General features: G+C 42.9%; 1 protein-coding gene and 1 long non-coding RNA gene across 3 annotated transcripts in view; one reads left to right on the top strand and one right to left on the bottom strand.

The window, feature by feature from the left end:
- Nucleotides 1-6009, top strand: part of FAAP100 (FA core complex associated protein 100) — a 34537-nt gene extending 28528 nt beyond the window's left edge. The window contains exons 9-10 of one of the 2 annotated variants that reach the window (XM_069064079.1): nucleotides 2401-2544; nucleotides 3730-6009. In XM_069064079.1, coding sequence (XP_068920180.1) covers nucleotides 2401-2532 — 132 coding nt within the window. In that variant the 3' untranslated portion in view covers nucleotides 2533-2544; nucleotides 3730-6009. Of the gene's footprint in view, nucleotides 1-2400; nucleotides 2545-3729 lie in introns of those variants that run through there. The other variant, XM_069064078.1, reaches the window with a different exon arrangement.
- On the bottom strand, nucleotides 1939-12293 carry LOC138142946 (uncharacterized). Its single transcript, XR_011163566.1, has 4 exons — nucleotides 12089-12293; nucleotides 11552-11679; nucleotides 4647-4716; nucleotides 1939-3166 (listed from the first exon to the last, which is right to left on the bottom strand). It is a non-coding gene; the product is annotated as an uncharacterized lncRNA (long non-coding RNA).
- Nucleotides 12294-16046: the final 3753 nt, after the last annotated feature.

The raw sequence follows: 16046 nt of genomic DNA on the forward strand, positions 1-16046 counted from the left end.
AATCCAGATACACTGGCTTACTGGCTGTTCCTCATACACAACACTCCATCTGCTGACTTCATCCAAGCCTTTGTACTGAATTCCTGAATTCTTGGAATGTTCTCCCTCTTCACTTCCACATTTCGTGGCTTCCATGGTTTCCTTCAAGACTCCACTCAAATTCCACCTTGTGCAGCAGGGAGTCCTAGCCTGCCTCCCTCTCCCCCTAGTCCTCTCCTTCTGAGATTATATTCTGTAAATATGTTGTTGCCTCCCCTATTAGAATGTGAACCCCTTGAGGGAAGGAACAGTGTTTTTACCTTTTTTTATATACCCAACCCTTAGCACAGTGCCTGGCACATAGTAAATGTTTAATAAATGCTTATTGACTGACTGAGCACAGTACAAGTTACTCTTCCTTTTTAAAATTTAATTTAATTTTTTCAGTTGACAAAAAAATCCACCTTCTCTCCTTCCCACTTCCCTTTGGAAAAATAAATAATGGCTAGCATTCATATAGCACTTTAAGGTGTGCAGAGTGCTTACAAATACCTGATTTTGTCTTCACAATAACCCTGGGAGATAGGTAGCTGTTATTATTATCCCCATTTTGCAGATGAGGAAACTGGGCCTAGAGAATTTTAAGTGATTTGCCCAGGGCTACACAGCTGGTAAGTATCTGAGACTAGATTTGAATTCAAGTAGTGAGTTCTGTTTCTGATTCCAGGCTTTTCCCTTTATCCACTGTGCTCCCCAGATGCCTCAGTGATTTATGTAGTGCTTTAAGGTTTACAAAGCTTTTGCAAAGGATTACATAGGTCAACTCATTTGAGTTTCTAAAAGAAGGAAAAGCAAAACCCTTGTAACAAATATACAGAATGAAGCAAAACATTCTTTTACTGAGCCTGCCCATAAAATAGATGTTGAGTCTTCCCCCTGAAGCATGTGCCATCTCTCAGGAGGTAAGCATCATATTAAATCATGAGTCTTCTGGAATTGTGACTAGTCTCTGTGTTGATCAGTGATTTTCTTAGCATTTCTTTCTACTTTCCTGCCCTTGTTTTCTTTCCTTTTTTTTGAAATTTCTTTTTTAATTTAAAAAAAATTAATCTTTTACTTATTTTTTAGTTTTCAGCATTCATTTCCACGAGATTTTGAGTTACAAATTTTCTCCTCAGCTTTCCCCTACCCCCCCACCCCAAAATAGGGAGCCTGCTGAATACCCCTTCCCCCAATCTGTGCTCTCTTATACCCTTCCCCATCCCCCCCTAACTTTCTAGTAGGGCAAGATGGATTTCTTTACCTCAGAGCCTGTATATCTTATTTCCCAGTTGCATGTTAAAAACAATTGTTTTTAAACATTTTTTTTTTAAACTTTGATTTCCAGATTCTTTCCCTTCTTCCCTCCTCACCCACTCCCACTGGGAAGACAAGCAATTGTCAATACAGGTTGTACATGTGTGGTTATGCAAAATGTTTCCATGGTAGTTATATTGTGAAAGACTAACTATATTTCCTCCCCTCCTATCCCGCCCCCTACTTGTTCTATTTTCTGCTTTAACCCTGTCCCTTTTCAAAAAAAGTGATTGCTTAGTGATAACCTTCTTCCCCAATCTGCCTCTCTTCTATCATCCCCCCTCTTATCTCCTTCCCCCCTACTTTCCTGTAGGGTAAGATACCCAATTAAGTGTGTTATTCCCTCCTTAAGCCAAATTCAATGAGAGTAAGGTTGACCCATTCCCTTTTACCCTCCTGCTCTTCCCCTCCATTGTAACAGTTTTCTCTTGCCTCTTTTATGTGAGATAATTAACCCTATTCTATCTCTCCCTTTCACCTTCTCTCATTATATTCCTCTCTCACCTCTTGATTTTATTTTTTAGATATCATCCCTTCCTGTTCAACTGATCCTGTGCCCTCTGTCTATGTATACACGAACATACATATACACATACTCACATATGTATTTATATACACATACACCCTTTTATACATACATATATATGTATATATACATATATATTCCCTTCATCTGTCCTCATACTGAGAAAAATCTCATGAGTTACAATTATTTTTTTCCATGTAGGAATGTAAATAGTTCAACTTTAATAAGTTCCTTATGATTTCTTTTTCTTGTTTATCTTCTTATGCTTCCCTTGCTTCTTGTATTTGAAAGTCAAATTTTCTGTTCAGCTCAGGTTTTTAATCAAGAATGCTTGAAAATCCTCTATTTCATTGAATGACCATATTTTCCCCTGAAGCATTATACTTAGTTTTGCTGGGCAGGTGATTCTTGGTTTTAATCCCAGCTCCTTTGACCTCCAGAAGATCATATTCCAAGCCCTTCGATCCCTTAATGTAGAATCTGCCGGATCTTGTTATCCTGATTGTGTTTCCACCCTGCTTTCTTTACTATCCACGTAGATACTCCTCAAGGAAGTGCAGTCCCTAAGAGATCGTCTGTGTGTTGAAGATGATGCCAGTGCCAGTGCCGCTGCAGAGAAACTCCTCCAAGTCTACAAGCAGTTGCGCAACCCAAGCCTCATACTGCTGTGACCCCTGACACTGGTAGGGCATCTTACACTAGAGGCTTCCCTTTTCTTATGGGAAAGAACTTTGCCTCCATCCTGGGTTCCTCTAGGAACGTGAAGTCAGCTCGTCATTTTCATTTGTCTTACATTCTTTATTTTTTTCCTTTTTGGAGGGGGGAAGGTAGGGCAGTTGCGATTAAGTGACTTGCTCAAGCTCACATGGCTATTTTTGTGTGTGTGTGTGTTAAGTGTGGATTTGAACTCAAGTCCTGCTGACTCCAGGGCTGGTGCTCTATTCACTGCACCACCTAGCCGCCCCCATTTGTTTTATATTCTTTAAGAACTGGAATTATGGGGGCGGCCAAATCCGGCCTTAGGCACTTAAATGCAAAAAACTAGCTGTGTGATCTTGGGCAAGTCACTTAACCCCAATTGCCCCTCCCAAAAGCAAAAGAACTGGCATTATGTTGACAGTTTTATAAGATAAACTTTCTCCTTTGGCAGCATCTGACTCCAGTATGTACCATATATCTTGGATATTTATTTTCCTTAGGTATAATCCATTGAAAACAAGTATCTGTAGTTCAGGTTCCTGCCTAATAGTATATACAGTTTAGATGTAACTTGCTCTCATGATGTTTGTGTACCACATTGCATACCTGAAAAGAAATGTATAAATTGAATCATTTTGAATGTACTAGGAAAGCTGATTATTTAAAACTAGTAGATCCTATTTTCTTCATGACATCTCCCCATATATATGGTTGTATATGTGCATGTGTGAGTGCATGTACACTTGAGTGTACGTGTACTTGGGTGCACACATGAGGAAGGGGGATTTACTTTAGGGAATATGTGTATTTAAATATTGGCTTTGAATGAGCTTTAATTTCATCTTTCCATTGACTTAAATCCCAACTTCTCTATGCCTTAGTATGTTGCCAAAAAAAAAAATGCCTCCTGGTGGCAGCCTTCTGGTGATAAGCCTTTGCAAATTAAATGAGCCAGTTCTCTATCAGCAGGCAGACAGTCCATTACTGGGCTATACTTAAAGCCTTTCAGCTTGGTAGGACTTTATTGAAATTGCACTCTGCTGGAATAGCCCTTACTAGCCTAACCTTGGGAACCTAGGCTCAATTCCATGGTATAGGGAAACATTGAAGGAAGGCTTCAATAGGAGCATGTGTATGTGTGTTTAATTTTTTTTCCTTTCCTTTTACAGGTTTTTCTGTTAAGCAGGTCTGACATTTCACCTCTTGACTGCTAGAAAATCTTCCATATGATCCCTAAGGATGGGATTGAAGATACTGTCTCCATTGAGAAGCCAAGCAGTTTGCAGTAATAGAGGCTGTGGAAATCTTCTGACCCCTCGGGGGGCGCCCCTCCCCCCAGGATGGGGACATCTAAGCCTGATGAGGGCCCTTTCATGCCAGAGAAAAGTTTCAAGGGGTGGATCTGTTTTTAACTTTTTTGATATTATACAGCACCAGAGAATGAGCTAGCCTCTCCCAAACAGGAACATCTAACCCTGCCTAGAGCAGAACTCATCCCCATTCCCACTCACACTTCCCATTCCCTGCCCATTTGCTTCCCCTTTGGGTAATTGAGGCTGAAGAGCACTGAGTGTTTCTGTCATTCTTAGGATAACTGCCCCATGCATGAATGGTTTTTGAGTCTTGCACCCATGGCATGATGAGAATAGGTGATGTATATTTTGTGTGTTGCCTGTGAGTGCTAGTTTAACTTCTGATGTTCATAGCTCAGCAGTGGCTTTGTGTTTCACAGTGGAAAGAACCTGTCATTTCAACCCATGTTCATTCATAGTTCCCCATCACAGTGGCCAGAATACTAAACAACTCCATATTTAGTGATGTAGAAACTTATTTCTCTAACATTGAGTCATTTTTCTGGGGTTTCTCTAGGGGTAGTGCTCTGGTCAAATGAATGACTGTCAGTCTTACCTGCCTTCCCTGTACTTTTTTTCTGTTAGTCTCAGGCAGAGATACCTGCCTGCTATTTTCCCTAGCCCTACACACCTCCAGGGCCCCAAGTCCGGGGTATGTTTTTGGTTTTATTTAGTTAATTACTTAAAATAGAAGGGAGATATGGGAGAAAGAAAAAAACAGTGTTTTACCTTACCTGAATTTTTTGCATTTCTCTCTAGTGGTGGTTTCAGTTGGATTCATTTCCTTCCTGTTTAAAGTGCCATCTGTAACAAGAAAATTGCTGTGGCTGTTAACCCATGATCTGTCATGAGAATGATTCTTTTCCATTGTTTCTTCAGGTCTTCCTTGCCTTCCCTTTCTCCTGTTTCAACCCCCCACTCCAGTATTTGGTATTTGGCAGTTCAGCCTGAATTTCTACTTTGCACCCTCCTTCCTTTTCTCTTAGGCTTCCCCTGAGTTCTGTGTGCCTCACAATTAAAGTACTGACTGCCTGAAAAGTTACCACTCTACATGAATAATTGAGCCCCTTTGCTCTGTTCTCAGTGGCCCTAGGGGCCATTAGGAAGGCCTCTAGCACTTAGGGATGAAATCTAGGCAGAGGAAGCAATCACTCCAGTACTCTCATTGTATTGTGCATTTCATGCCCATAACCATAAATCTTAGTGTTGAACTACTTGCCTCCCAAAGTAAGTGTCCAGTCCCTAGGGCCCAGGCAGGTTAATGTAACATACTTCCCTGCACCCCACAACTCTGACAGCATTGCAGGGAACAGAAAAGATTGGAGGGTAGTCTGTGCTCTTGTATCAGAAGGATCTGGTACCACTCTTGTCTCACCCTGACTGGTTTGTACAAGGGGTGGGAGGGGGGTATGTTCCTTTTTACCTGCTTCCTGGGTCAGGCTTGCCTTCAAAAACTTTCTCTGCCCCAAAAATGTTTTGGGGGAGTCTGCAAGTAAATTGCCGCACTGTCCCCAATTATCTATTTAGTGGTTTAGAATTACAGGGGAAGGGGAAGAAGTGATCTGATCCAACTGGAAAGCAACTGAAGTTGTCATTCTGACACAGATGAAATTACAGAATAGCCTGGGCCTTCTGATAACTCCCTTATCCACATGTTTGCTTTGGAGACTGAAGCTGGCAAAGCAGGATTTCCCACAGACAGAAAGAGCCCTCCCCATTTGTGAATATTCACCACGTGTAGCCAGTCTCAACTGCCAGCACTGGCTGTTAGAGCAGTTTTTATTTGAATCGTGAAGGGGCTCTATCCACCCTCCAAGAATTTGGGGCCATAAGGGCCTTGAACTTTCTTAATCAACCCATTTCCACTCTAGATCTGGGTCAGGCTTTTTCTTGAGGGCTTCCTCTATGTTGACTCAGGTCTCCTAACTGACCACACACTTAATCCCTCTTGTTTGACAGCATCAGAAATTTGCTAGAGAATAGAGGTTCTTAACCTTTTTTATGTTATAAACTCTGTTAGGATTGTGAAGCCTATGGATTCCTTCTCAGAATCATGTTTTTAAATGCACAAAATAAAATACATAAGATTAAAGGAAATTGATCACATTGAAATATGGTTATAAAAAGTTTAAAAAACAAGTTCATGGGCCCCAGGTCAAGAAACTCAGCTATAGAGAGAGGGGTATGTAACAGCCGGGGAAAATTCCAGAAGGAACCCAGAACCCAAAGCGATATGGGTCCCCTAAATGGGGCAGGTGACCAAAAAACCTCTAGGGGCTTTGGGCATCTAGCATCTGAAAAGGTAAGAATTTGGGGGACTGCAGTCAGATCTGTCTCAGACTTATTCACCCCACTGCCTTTGGTCTCTTCATAATGTGTCTCCATTTGCCAATTCAGGCAGTTTTGAATCCCAAAGCTGACAAATCTAGGTCTCTAGGTCTTTTCAATCACCCTGCAGGGCTAACCTAATTGGATTTCAGCCAACTGCCAGGCAGGAGCTCAAGAGCCTGAGGAGAGACAAGTTACACAGAGCTGCCTAAGATATAATTTGCTGGTGCCTACTGTATGTAAAATATTCTGTGTCCTTACAAATGGGCTTTGCTCTCCTTGTTAGCTGCAGCAACACACTTCCTTATAGACAGGGAGAACATCACGCTACACCCATCAGCAAACTGCACCGCTAATGAAATACTCAACACTATGCAGGAGGCAGACGACAATAGGATGTGTGAATAATCCTAAATACTACATTCTAACCAGAGCAAGGTCCATAAGGTGATCTCCAACCAGTCTGGTAATTGGCAGACATCCTTGGTTTGAAAAGAGGGAGGGGCTTCCCCAAGATGGAGCTGCACACTATGACTGGGGCAGGAAGTTATTTTCCCCCAAAGCAGAGAAGAGGAGCACAGATGGGAGCTAGGTGGCCTCCCTCTGAGCAGAGAAAGTCTGTCTACCAACTTTACAGGCATTCTAGCCCACTACAACCTGATTTTCCTACTGGGCTGGAGCTGGAGGCTTGCTTGCCAGCTGTTGACCAACTGCTGTAGCAGGATCTCTGTCCAAAGGGAAATGAAGTTAAGAATGATTTGGGATCCCCTTGGCTCCTGGCTGCCAGGGAAACCCGAGTTCAAGTCCTGCTTCTGATATATGCTGGCTGTGTGACTTTTTGCAAGTCACTTAAACTCAGTGCTCTAGGCAACTCAAGATTCCCAAGTTGTAGAGAAGGTTCAACTGCACTAGTAGAGTTTCCTTACCTGGGAGCTCCCTTTATTCACTGAAATCATAGGCCCAGGCCCTATTCTTATACATATCCTACCATACTAATACTTATGTATGTTATAATTCTTATACAAAAAATAGAAATTTAAAAAGGATGAGATACAGATGAAATAATATTTAACCCTAGAGTCAATAGGAAGCCACTGGAATTTGAATAGAAAAGTGACAGTCTAACCTGTGCTTTAGGAAAACCACTGACAGCTGTGGAGCAGACAAAGAAGGAAAAAACTAGGCAGGAAGATGGATTAGGAGACTTGTAAGAGTCCAGGTGAGATGATGAGGACCTGAACTGGAGTGGGAGGACCGTGAGGAATATGGAGATGGAAATGACTTTTCATCAGTCGTTGGGCTATGTAGGAGAGTGAAGTGGAAAGAAAATGATCTCTTCAGTAATAGTGAGATTCAGAAGAGGGGTGGGTGGGGGCAACATAATATGAGATTTGTGATGCAGCCTCTTCTGCATAGCTCATTGTCCCACTGAAAATGGAAGGGTTGGGGAAGAGGGTGCCTGCTTTTGAATGCAGAGCCCAGCAGCTGTGACTGCAGCCCTCAAGTAATGAAAGCGGCAAGGTCGTCCGGGAATGGGAAGTGGGGAGCTTTGCCTTTACGGCTACCATGGATACCTGAGACTCTGGTTATAAGTGCCTGAAGGGCCAATGCCAGAGGGAACCAGTAATGGGGGGGAGGGGGTCTGGTGGAGGAGGGAAGTATTGAGTGATAATGAGTAAAGAGGGTGGTGTAGAGATTGGCCCATGGTTGTCTATCACTGGCAGGGCTAGCTTATGCTCTTCTACCCACATTCTAATTATCACACACGCTTTGAAGTTATGCCATAGAGCCCACTTTGGAGCCCAGTGCTTTGGAAGAATGCAGAAATACAAAGTGTCTGCAAGGAGTGTCATTAAGGGATTGATGATGCCTGAGCTCCAGTGCCACTGGAGCACATGTGCTCTCTCTCACCAAAGCTGACCCAATGGAGTTTTGTTGGCCTCTGAGGGGCAGAAAGATCTAGGCTGAATGATCCCTTTGTGTAGATAGCTGTTTGATCCTGGCAACAGGCTTTTTAGTTGTCCCACAGATATCCCTGCTTTCCTTCCGCACCGAAAGAAAAACCCATAATATCTTCTTTTAACTTTCATGGACAAATACAAATACTCAAAAATGCACATGAGCAAAAGAAACCGACAATATCCCCAAGGGATTGTAAATGGAAGGATAATAACAAAAGTGTTCTATTTGTTTCCATGTCTTCCACTAGGATATTGTCTTTATTTACAGAACCAGGCTATCTAGATTGGTTTTTTGGTTTGTTTCTGCTTTCTTCACTCTGCTATAATTTTGTGTGTCTTCTCGTTTCTATTTTTTTTTTTTATCCAGACCTGTGGGGACCTTCTAGTATAGTAATTCCTTTCACAGCTGCAGATCAAGTCATTAGCAATTTAGGATCATAAACTCATTAGAACATTTTGCAGAAGAGAAAAAAATTCAGAGGGCTCATTTGACTTGCCAGGGTTACATAAGTAGTAGAACTGACAGTTTTAGAGTTTCTTGGGGACACTGAGTTGTGACATGTCTGTGGTCATATAGGTGGTAATTCAGAGGAAGGATATGAACCCAAGTCTTCCTGACTCCCACATTGACTAAGTCAAACTGATGCACCTCATATTTCTTATGTTATTCCTATTTGTCATTCCTTTTGGCACCTGATTTCATTATATTAATATATCCTAGCTTGTTCAACTATTCCCCAGTCAACGGATAGTTTGTTTCCAGTGCTTTTGCCATTAAAAATGTTTGGGATAATTTTGTACAGCTAATTTGGGGGTAGGAGTGTTCTGCCTATAACTTATTATGTATAGGTTTCTATCTATATTAGGCATTATGTTTAGTACAGTGAAAATGTACTAGATTTGAAGTCGAGGAATCTGGGTTTTATATCTAGCCCTGATGCTATCTGTCCAACTTTGAGCAAGACAACCTCTCTGGGACTCATTTTCCTCATCTCTAAGTTGAGGGGTTCTGACTAGACAACTTCTGAGGTTCCTTTCTGTCGTAAAGATATGATCTTATGACTTTAGGGTGTTAAACCTTAAACTATGCAAAATGTATTCCTCCCAACAATCTTGTTAGGTTGGAAGGTGGGCTGTGTATTACATGTTGAAAACATGTTGAAACCACTTTGTAGGTCCAAACTATAGCTCAGAGGGACAGCTAGGTGTCGCAGTGAATTGGGACTGGCCCTGGAGTCAGGAGGACCTGAATTCAAATCTGGCCTTAGACTCTTAACACAAAAAACTAGCCATGTGACCTTGGGCAAGTCACTTAACCCCAATTGCCCTACCTTCCCCCTCCAAAGAAAAAATATTTAAAAATCCAAACTATAGCTTAGAGCCTCACCCGTGCACTTATTTCTTAACAGCTAACCAATAGACACAATTAGATCAAAATAGTCATTTACTGAGGTCATATCTTAAGGAACAATAGTAACAAAACTGGGGCAAGCTTTCCTAATAGCTACTTCAGTGACATGAGATGAGTAGGCAAACATAGAGTACAGACTAATAGAAAAACACATGTGGCCGTTGCAAATCTTGTTTCAGATCCTGTAGGAGATGATATACTTTCCCTGGGTGGGGCATCTGCTGGGTGTGTCATTTCTCTGAGTCTTCTCATTGATGATGCAGTGTCTCCTAATGGCCGCATAGCTTAGAGAAATTGCCCCCTCATCCTCCGAAGCCTCTAGGTTTTCTGCTCTCTCGTGGTTCACTTCCTATCCATCTGACTGTTCTGTCTGTCCCCTTTACTGGCTCATCCTTAACTGGATATATCAAAAGATTCTGTCCCAGGCCCTCTTTTCCTTCTACACTCTCGGTGATCTCTTCAGTTTCCATGGGTTCTCTGAAAACTCGCTTCTCCTCAGAAGCACCTAGTCCTGGGATCTCTGACCTCCCTCCCTATAAATTGGAAACGGAATATCAGAGCTTCTGCCAGATACTCCATGTAAGGAAGGGGTCCAATGAAGACACCTCATTCATCACCTACCTGACTACAGATCTTCAGCATGCCCCCAGGCTGGATACCATGACCCCCAATTTTTCAACTTTTTACATGTTACCTCACTCCATTAGACTGTGAGCTCCTTGAAGGCAGGGACTATCCTTTGTATTTTCAGGGCTTAGCACAATGCCTGGCCTATGGTAAGCATTTAAACTTTATTGACTGGCAATGATCATCTCTATGCAGATTATTCTTCAGTCTACATAAACAACACTCATTTTTCTTTTTCCTGTACACCAGTCCTACATCACAAATTACTTATTGGACATTTCAAGCTGGTATTTCCAATTCTACATGTAGACAATATTATCTTTCATTATCTTTCTCCTACAATCTAATTGTCTCCCAGACCGCTCTTTGTCTTGAAGGCATCACTATCAGTTTAGAACATAGACGTCATCCTCAGCTCCTCACTAGCACCCACCCCATAAATCCACTCAGCTACCCAGTCTTGGCAGGTTTCCATGAGATCCCTCCATTGAGACTCCATAGAGTCCCCACTCTAATTCAGGTCCTCATCACTTCTCACCTGACCTACTGTAAATGTCTCCTCACCTCAGGTCTCTCCCTTCTCTAATTTGTCCTCCATATAATTGCATAAGTGATTTTTCAAAGCACAAATCAAGCCAGGTCAATTCTCCACTCAGGAAATTCCAGTGGCTTCCTATTACCTCTAGGATCACATAAAGTCCTGCATTTGGCACTTAAGCCCTTCACAACCTGGCCTCATCATACTTTTTCAGCCTTATTATACCTTGCTTCCCTTCCCATATATTGGTCCAGTCAAACTGGCCTCTCTCCCTCATACACAACTCTTCGTGTCTCATCTCTGTGCCTTTGTACTCACTGTCCACCATGCCTGGAATCCCTTCCATATCTTAACCTTTTAGAATCCCTGCTTTCCTTTAAGGCTAGTACCAAGAGCTGCCGACATGACTTTCCCTGATTCCCCGCAGCAGCCTTTCTTCTCCCACCCCCTCAAAAAAATTATAGGGAAGGGAGTAAGCATTTTCATATCAGTTGTGTGCCAGGCACTGTGCTAAGGGATTTACAAGTATCTCATTTGATAGTCACAAAACCCTTTGAGACAGATTCTATTATTATCCCCATTTTACAGTTGAGGAAACTGAGGCAAACAGGTTAAGTGACTTGCCCAGGTCACACAGTTAGTGTCCAAAGCTGAATTTGAACTCTGGTTTTCCTGACTTCAAGCCCAGCACTCAAGGGCCACCACTGGGCCCCCTAGCTACTATTATAGAAACATGAACTTATATCATTTACTATAATCCTTTTTGATACTTACATTCATCTGGTCAGCAGGCCTTGCTCCTGAAGATGCACTTTTGACTCCACCAATTCCTCTTGGCATTCCATGCCCTTTTAGTATTTGGCTCCAGCCCATCTTTTCAGTTGTCTCTGACAATATTGCTGCTAAACATCAGAAAAAACAGTTGTGGAGTATTGCACACTGATTTCAGTTTGTGTACTGCCTTGGGAGTGGTCAGGCCCTTTTCCCTGTGGGGACTGCAAAGGAATGCATTTCAGGAGAGATGCTTCATAGCAATAGGCCCCAAGCACATAGGGTGTTGGGGGACCTCAGGTGAGACGGGGCAAAGTCCTGTCTCTTTCCATGTCAGTGTCCTCGGGCAAAGTTCTGTTTGTCCCATACTTTTTAATTTAAAATGCCCTGCATTCCAGCCAAACTGGACAACTCTTCATTCCTGGGACTGTCTCCTTTGATCCCCCAGTTCCTTGTCTTTGTTCGTGCAGTTCCCTCCACCTAGAATGTCTTCCACCTCTTCCTCCTGACAAGATGCTACCCTACCTCCTTTAGACTCACCTCAGAGGTCACCTCCTTTGTGAAAATGCGATTTAGTTTTACTGTCCAGAAGTGCTCTCACACTCCTCTGCTCTCCCAGCGCATTTCGTGTTTCTTGTGGTATTTACAGGCAGTTTTATCTAGGGTTAGAGGCATGTTTTTCTTAAGCTAGAATGCAGAATGAAAGCTGGGGACAGCCAATGTTCTAAGTATTGCTGTGGGGGTGGGGGATGGGGTATTCCTAGAATCCCTGGAGTGCCAGCTGCTGCTGCTCACCACTCCCTTCCCCAGCTCTCCTGTTACCATGGCCATCTTCTTCTACCAAGGTCACCTTCCACACAGGGCAGCCTGCCTGGCCCAAGCACTGCCACCATGTGGAATGCATGGGATTGTCACTTACTCAGCTCCAGTGGGCCCCAGGCTCTATCTAGAGTCAGTGGGCACAATGCAGATAGTACTAGATTTGAGGGGTCAATAAGGCCTGGGTTCAAATCCTGACCCTGATATTTATTAGCTGTGTGACCTTGAGCAAGCTATTCAATGGCTTCAGACTTCTGAGGGTTGTGAGACTCAAATGGATCAGTATCTGTGAAGCACTTTGAAAACTTTAGAATAAGTGAAAAAAACATTTATTACTAAAGTATTTAACATGTGTCAAGAACTGGGGATAATAATAGAAAAGCACATATAGAGGAGATTTCTGCTAAAAGTCAAATGGGAAAGCCCTGTGATAATTAGATTGCAATGACAAAGCAGATGGTAATGCATCTTCCATTCATTTCTGATAAATCCTTATTGGGTTCTAATATTGAATAATTCAACAATGACAAGGACTTCAGTGGTGAGAACTTTCTTTTTCAGTTCTTTAGTAACTGTGGTTACTGAGGAGGCAGAAGCTATAATATCTGCAAAGAAAATTGCCAGGTCATATGACTAAGGATTATGTCCCTGGACAATGGATGAAGGGGCCAGGCTGGGATGGGCTGTGTATTTGTGTGTCTGTGTGCAGGTATGTGCTGCTATTCCCAGGGCTCTTGGGGTGTGCACCTTCTCCAAAAGGGACAGGATCTTATTTATTTTTGTATATTTTCTAGTACCTTGTGCAGTGTCTTATAATTAGTAAAGGGGCAGTTGAGGTTAAGTGACTTGCCCAAGGTCACATGGCTAGTTTTTTGTGTTATGTGTCTGAGGTCGGATTTGAACTCAGATCGTCCTGACTCCAGGGCTGTATTCACTGCACCACCTAGCCACCCCTACTTATTCCTTTCTTAAGTTTAGACAATCAGCAGTACAATAAATCATGTCCTGATTTGTAATGTTTGCCAATTTCCCAGGTGCAAATGTTGAAAATTTCACATTGAAAATTTAACAATTGGTCTTCCCTGGTTCCAGCTGGCTCCCCTTAGTCCCTGTTTTACAACCCCCCACTCCCACTCTCCTTGCTGTGAGTTGGCACTTCCTTACTATCACCCAGCTACCTTTGGACAGCCTGGAATAAAGAGTTCTTTGAGAGGAGTTGATGTGAGACTCAGCCGTAACCAGGTGGCCAGCAGGGGGAGTTCCATCCTTACAGTGTCAGCCACCTGGCAGGAAGGCAAAGGTAATCCCTCTCTCTCCTCCCCCACTCCCATTGCATACCTCGCTCAGACTGGGCTTGATTCCATATTTGGCCTCTACTGTCCGCTTACAGTCCTTGTTGCAGTCCTCTCTGCTCTCCTCCTCATAGACCTGTGTGTGCTCTCTTCGCCCTTCCTTTCCTCTGTATCCCTTCATCCTCTACAATTTTAGCTTGCGTTTGAGAGGCAACTGGGCTACATACATCTCTGACAGCCTCCAGGTGGTTGAGATTTCTTTTTTGGAGAAGGGGAATGGTCTAGGTGGCATCTGAAGGCTTTTGCTCATTTCCCTGCCCAGTTCTTGTCTCTCAGCCTAGTCTACCCCCATCCCTTAGTGATAGTAATTGCTCATATTTATAAGGAGCTTTATGGTTTGCGGAGTACTTTACATATATGATAGGGCTTTGGCATGTGCAGACCCCATCAGCTTGGCGGGCTGATGCAGCCTCCATGTGGAGGATGCCAGGGACATTTCTTCTGGGAGAATTATGATGCAGTGTAAGGGAAGTACCTTGAAGGGCGTGTGTAGACATTCCGTAACTGTTTTTTGGCTGAGAAAGGGAAGCCTCTTTGACTGCCTGCAGAGGTATTCAAACAGGCCTGTCAACTTCAACTCTTTTCTCTTTTTCAACTCATGTTCTTGGGCTGGGAAGGAGGCAGGTTGGAAATGTCAGTAACTCATTCATGATGTCTGATGAAGGGAGTGGAGTCTCTCATCTTGGGAATCTTGGAAAATTAGGAGAACAAGTCACAGGAACCCTGGAGTCTGAGTCCAAGCTGAGGTCTGCGGCATCAGTGCTCAGACAGAATAATCTTTGGGACCCCGGGCCAGTGGAAGCTGAAATGAAATCTCCTCCAGTATCATGTCACATCTGGACATTAACTTGAGAGGATCAGTGCTATGTTGGAACTGAGCTAACCTATGAGCTTTCTGTCTGCCAGAGAGTAAAGTGGTATTTGGGAGAGTATGCATCCTAAGGAGTTGGGGGAAGGGAATGTTTATATGATTGTTCTTGATGTATCTTTGAAGTAAATATCTCCTCTTAAAAGCCAATTGGTATTAGTTAATTGAAATTGAGGTGCTAGTCACTGTCCCCCTGACGACGGAGGGAACACGTTAGTGGAGACTTGAACCAAGGCCATTGGAAAAGAAAGAACCCCACAAAGCCCTCAGGATTGCAGAGGCCACAGCACACACATCATACATATTAGGATATGTATCATTTGATCCTCCTGATAACCTATGTGACATCAGGATCCAAGACCCGTCACATTTTGTTGTGTTTCTAGAAAACTGAACATTACTACAAAGGCCTGTGGGTAGACTAGATTTTGCTAAACTGAAGAAACTATAGGGGAAAATGGAAAATGACTACTAAACTAGAAGTACTTGCTTCTAGAATATTCCAATCGTGACTTAAGTCTCTGTGTCCCACTAATTATACCTTTCTAGAACAGAAGAACCACTACTGGGTCACCTCAGGAGTTGGGGATACTCCATCCCCCCAGTTCAGTTCTGGGAAAACCTGCCTCTGATGAGAAGGATTAGGGGAAGAGGTGGGGGGAAGGCAATAAACATTTATATAGCACCTTCTATGGGCCAGACATTGTACTAAGTCCTTTTTGTGAATATTATCCCAATTGGTTAACATTTCTCACAATAATTGACTTATTAAATCCTCCCTCATCCCCACCCTCCTAGAGAAAATTTGCTTCAGGCTTGGGTTAGGGTCCCACCAATGGGAAGCATTAAAGTAATCTAAAGATACAAGTAATTTATCCTCTATCCAAGAGGAATGCCAAACACAACACTCATAAGCACACATTAATGAAAACAGACTTAAAAGAAGATTCATTAACTTAACTTATAACTACAGTTAAAATCTGTACGGAGGCTAATATTTAAACCCCATCTGAACACAAAGCAATATTCAATACTGCTTATTAGGTAATTTTACGCTTCACCTTGTCTGGGAACTGTTCTTACAATTCTGCTAGTAAAATGGTTAGGCTTGGACAAATCCTCTTGTTAGTGGCTGACTTCCTCAATGCAGAAGCTTCCCTTACCACCAGTCAGCTTCAGTCTGAGGGGACCCTGACCCCTTGAACTCACAGTACTTCTCAAGCATGGTCACGTCCATCTCAGGGCACTCATTCACATAAGATCAGAAAATAACAAATCTGAGAAAGGCAAAAGAACTGAAGATCAGGCGAAAGCTTGTCTAAGCAGGACATGCGCCCCTAGCTGCATGGAGGCCTGATGGTTGCTGGGGGGCAGTCAACTCTTCCCTCACTTACCTCTTAGGAAAACAACTCAAAACAGCCCGTACACCCTTAACCCAAGGAAAGGAAAAGAACGGCAG

Source organism: Petaurus breviceps, unplaced genomic scaffold (assembly GCF_028583685.1).
Source record: "Petaurus breviceps papuanus isolate PSGF00001 unplaced genomic scaffold, PetGlider_PUasm1.0 90617, whole genome shotgun sequence".
NCBI lineage: Eukaryota > Metazoa > Chordata > Mammalia > Diprotodontia > Petauridae > Petaurus > Petaurus breviceps.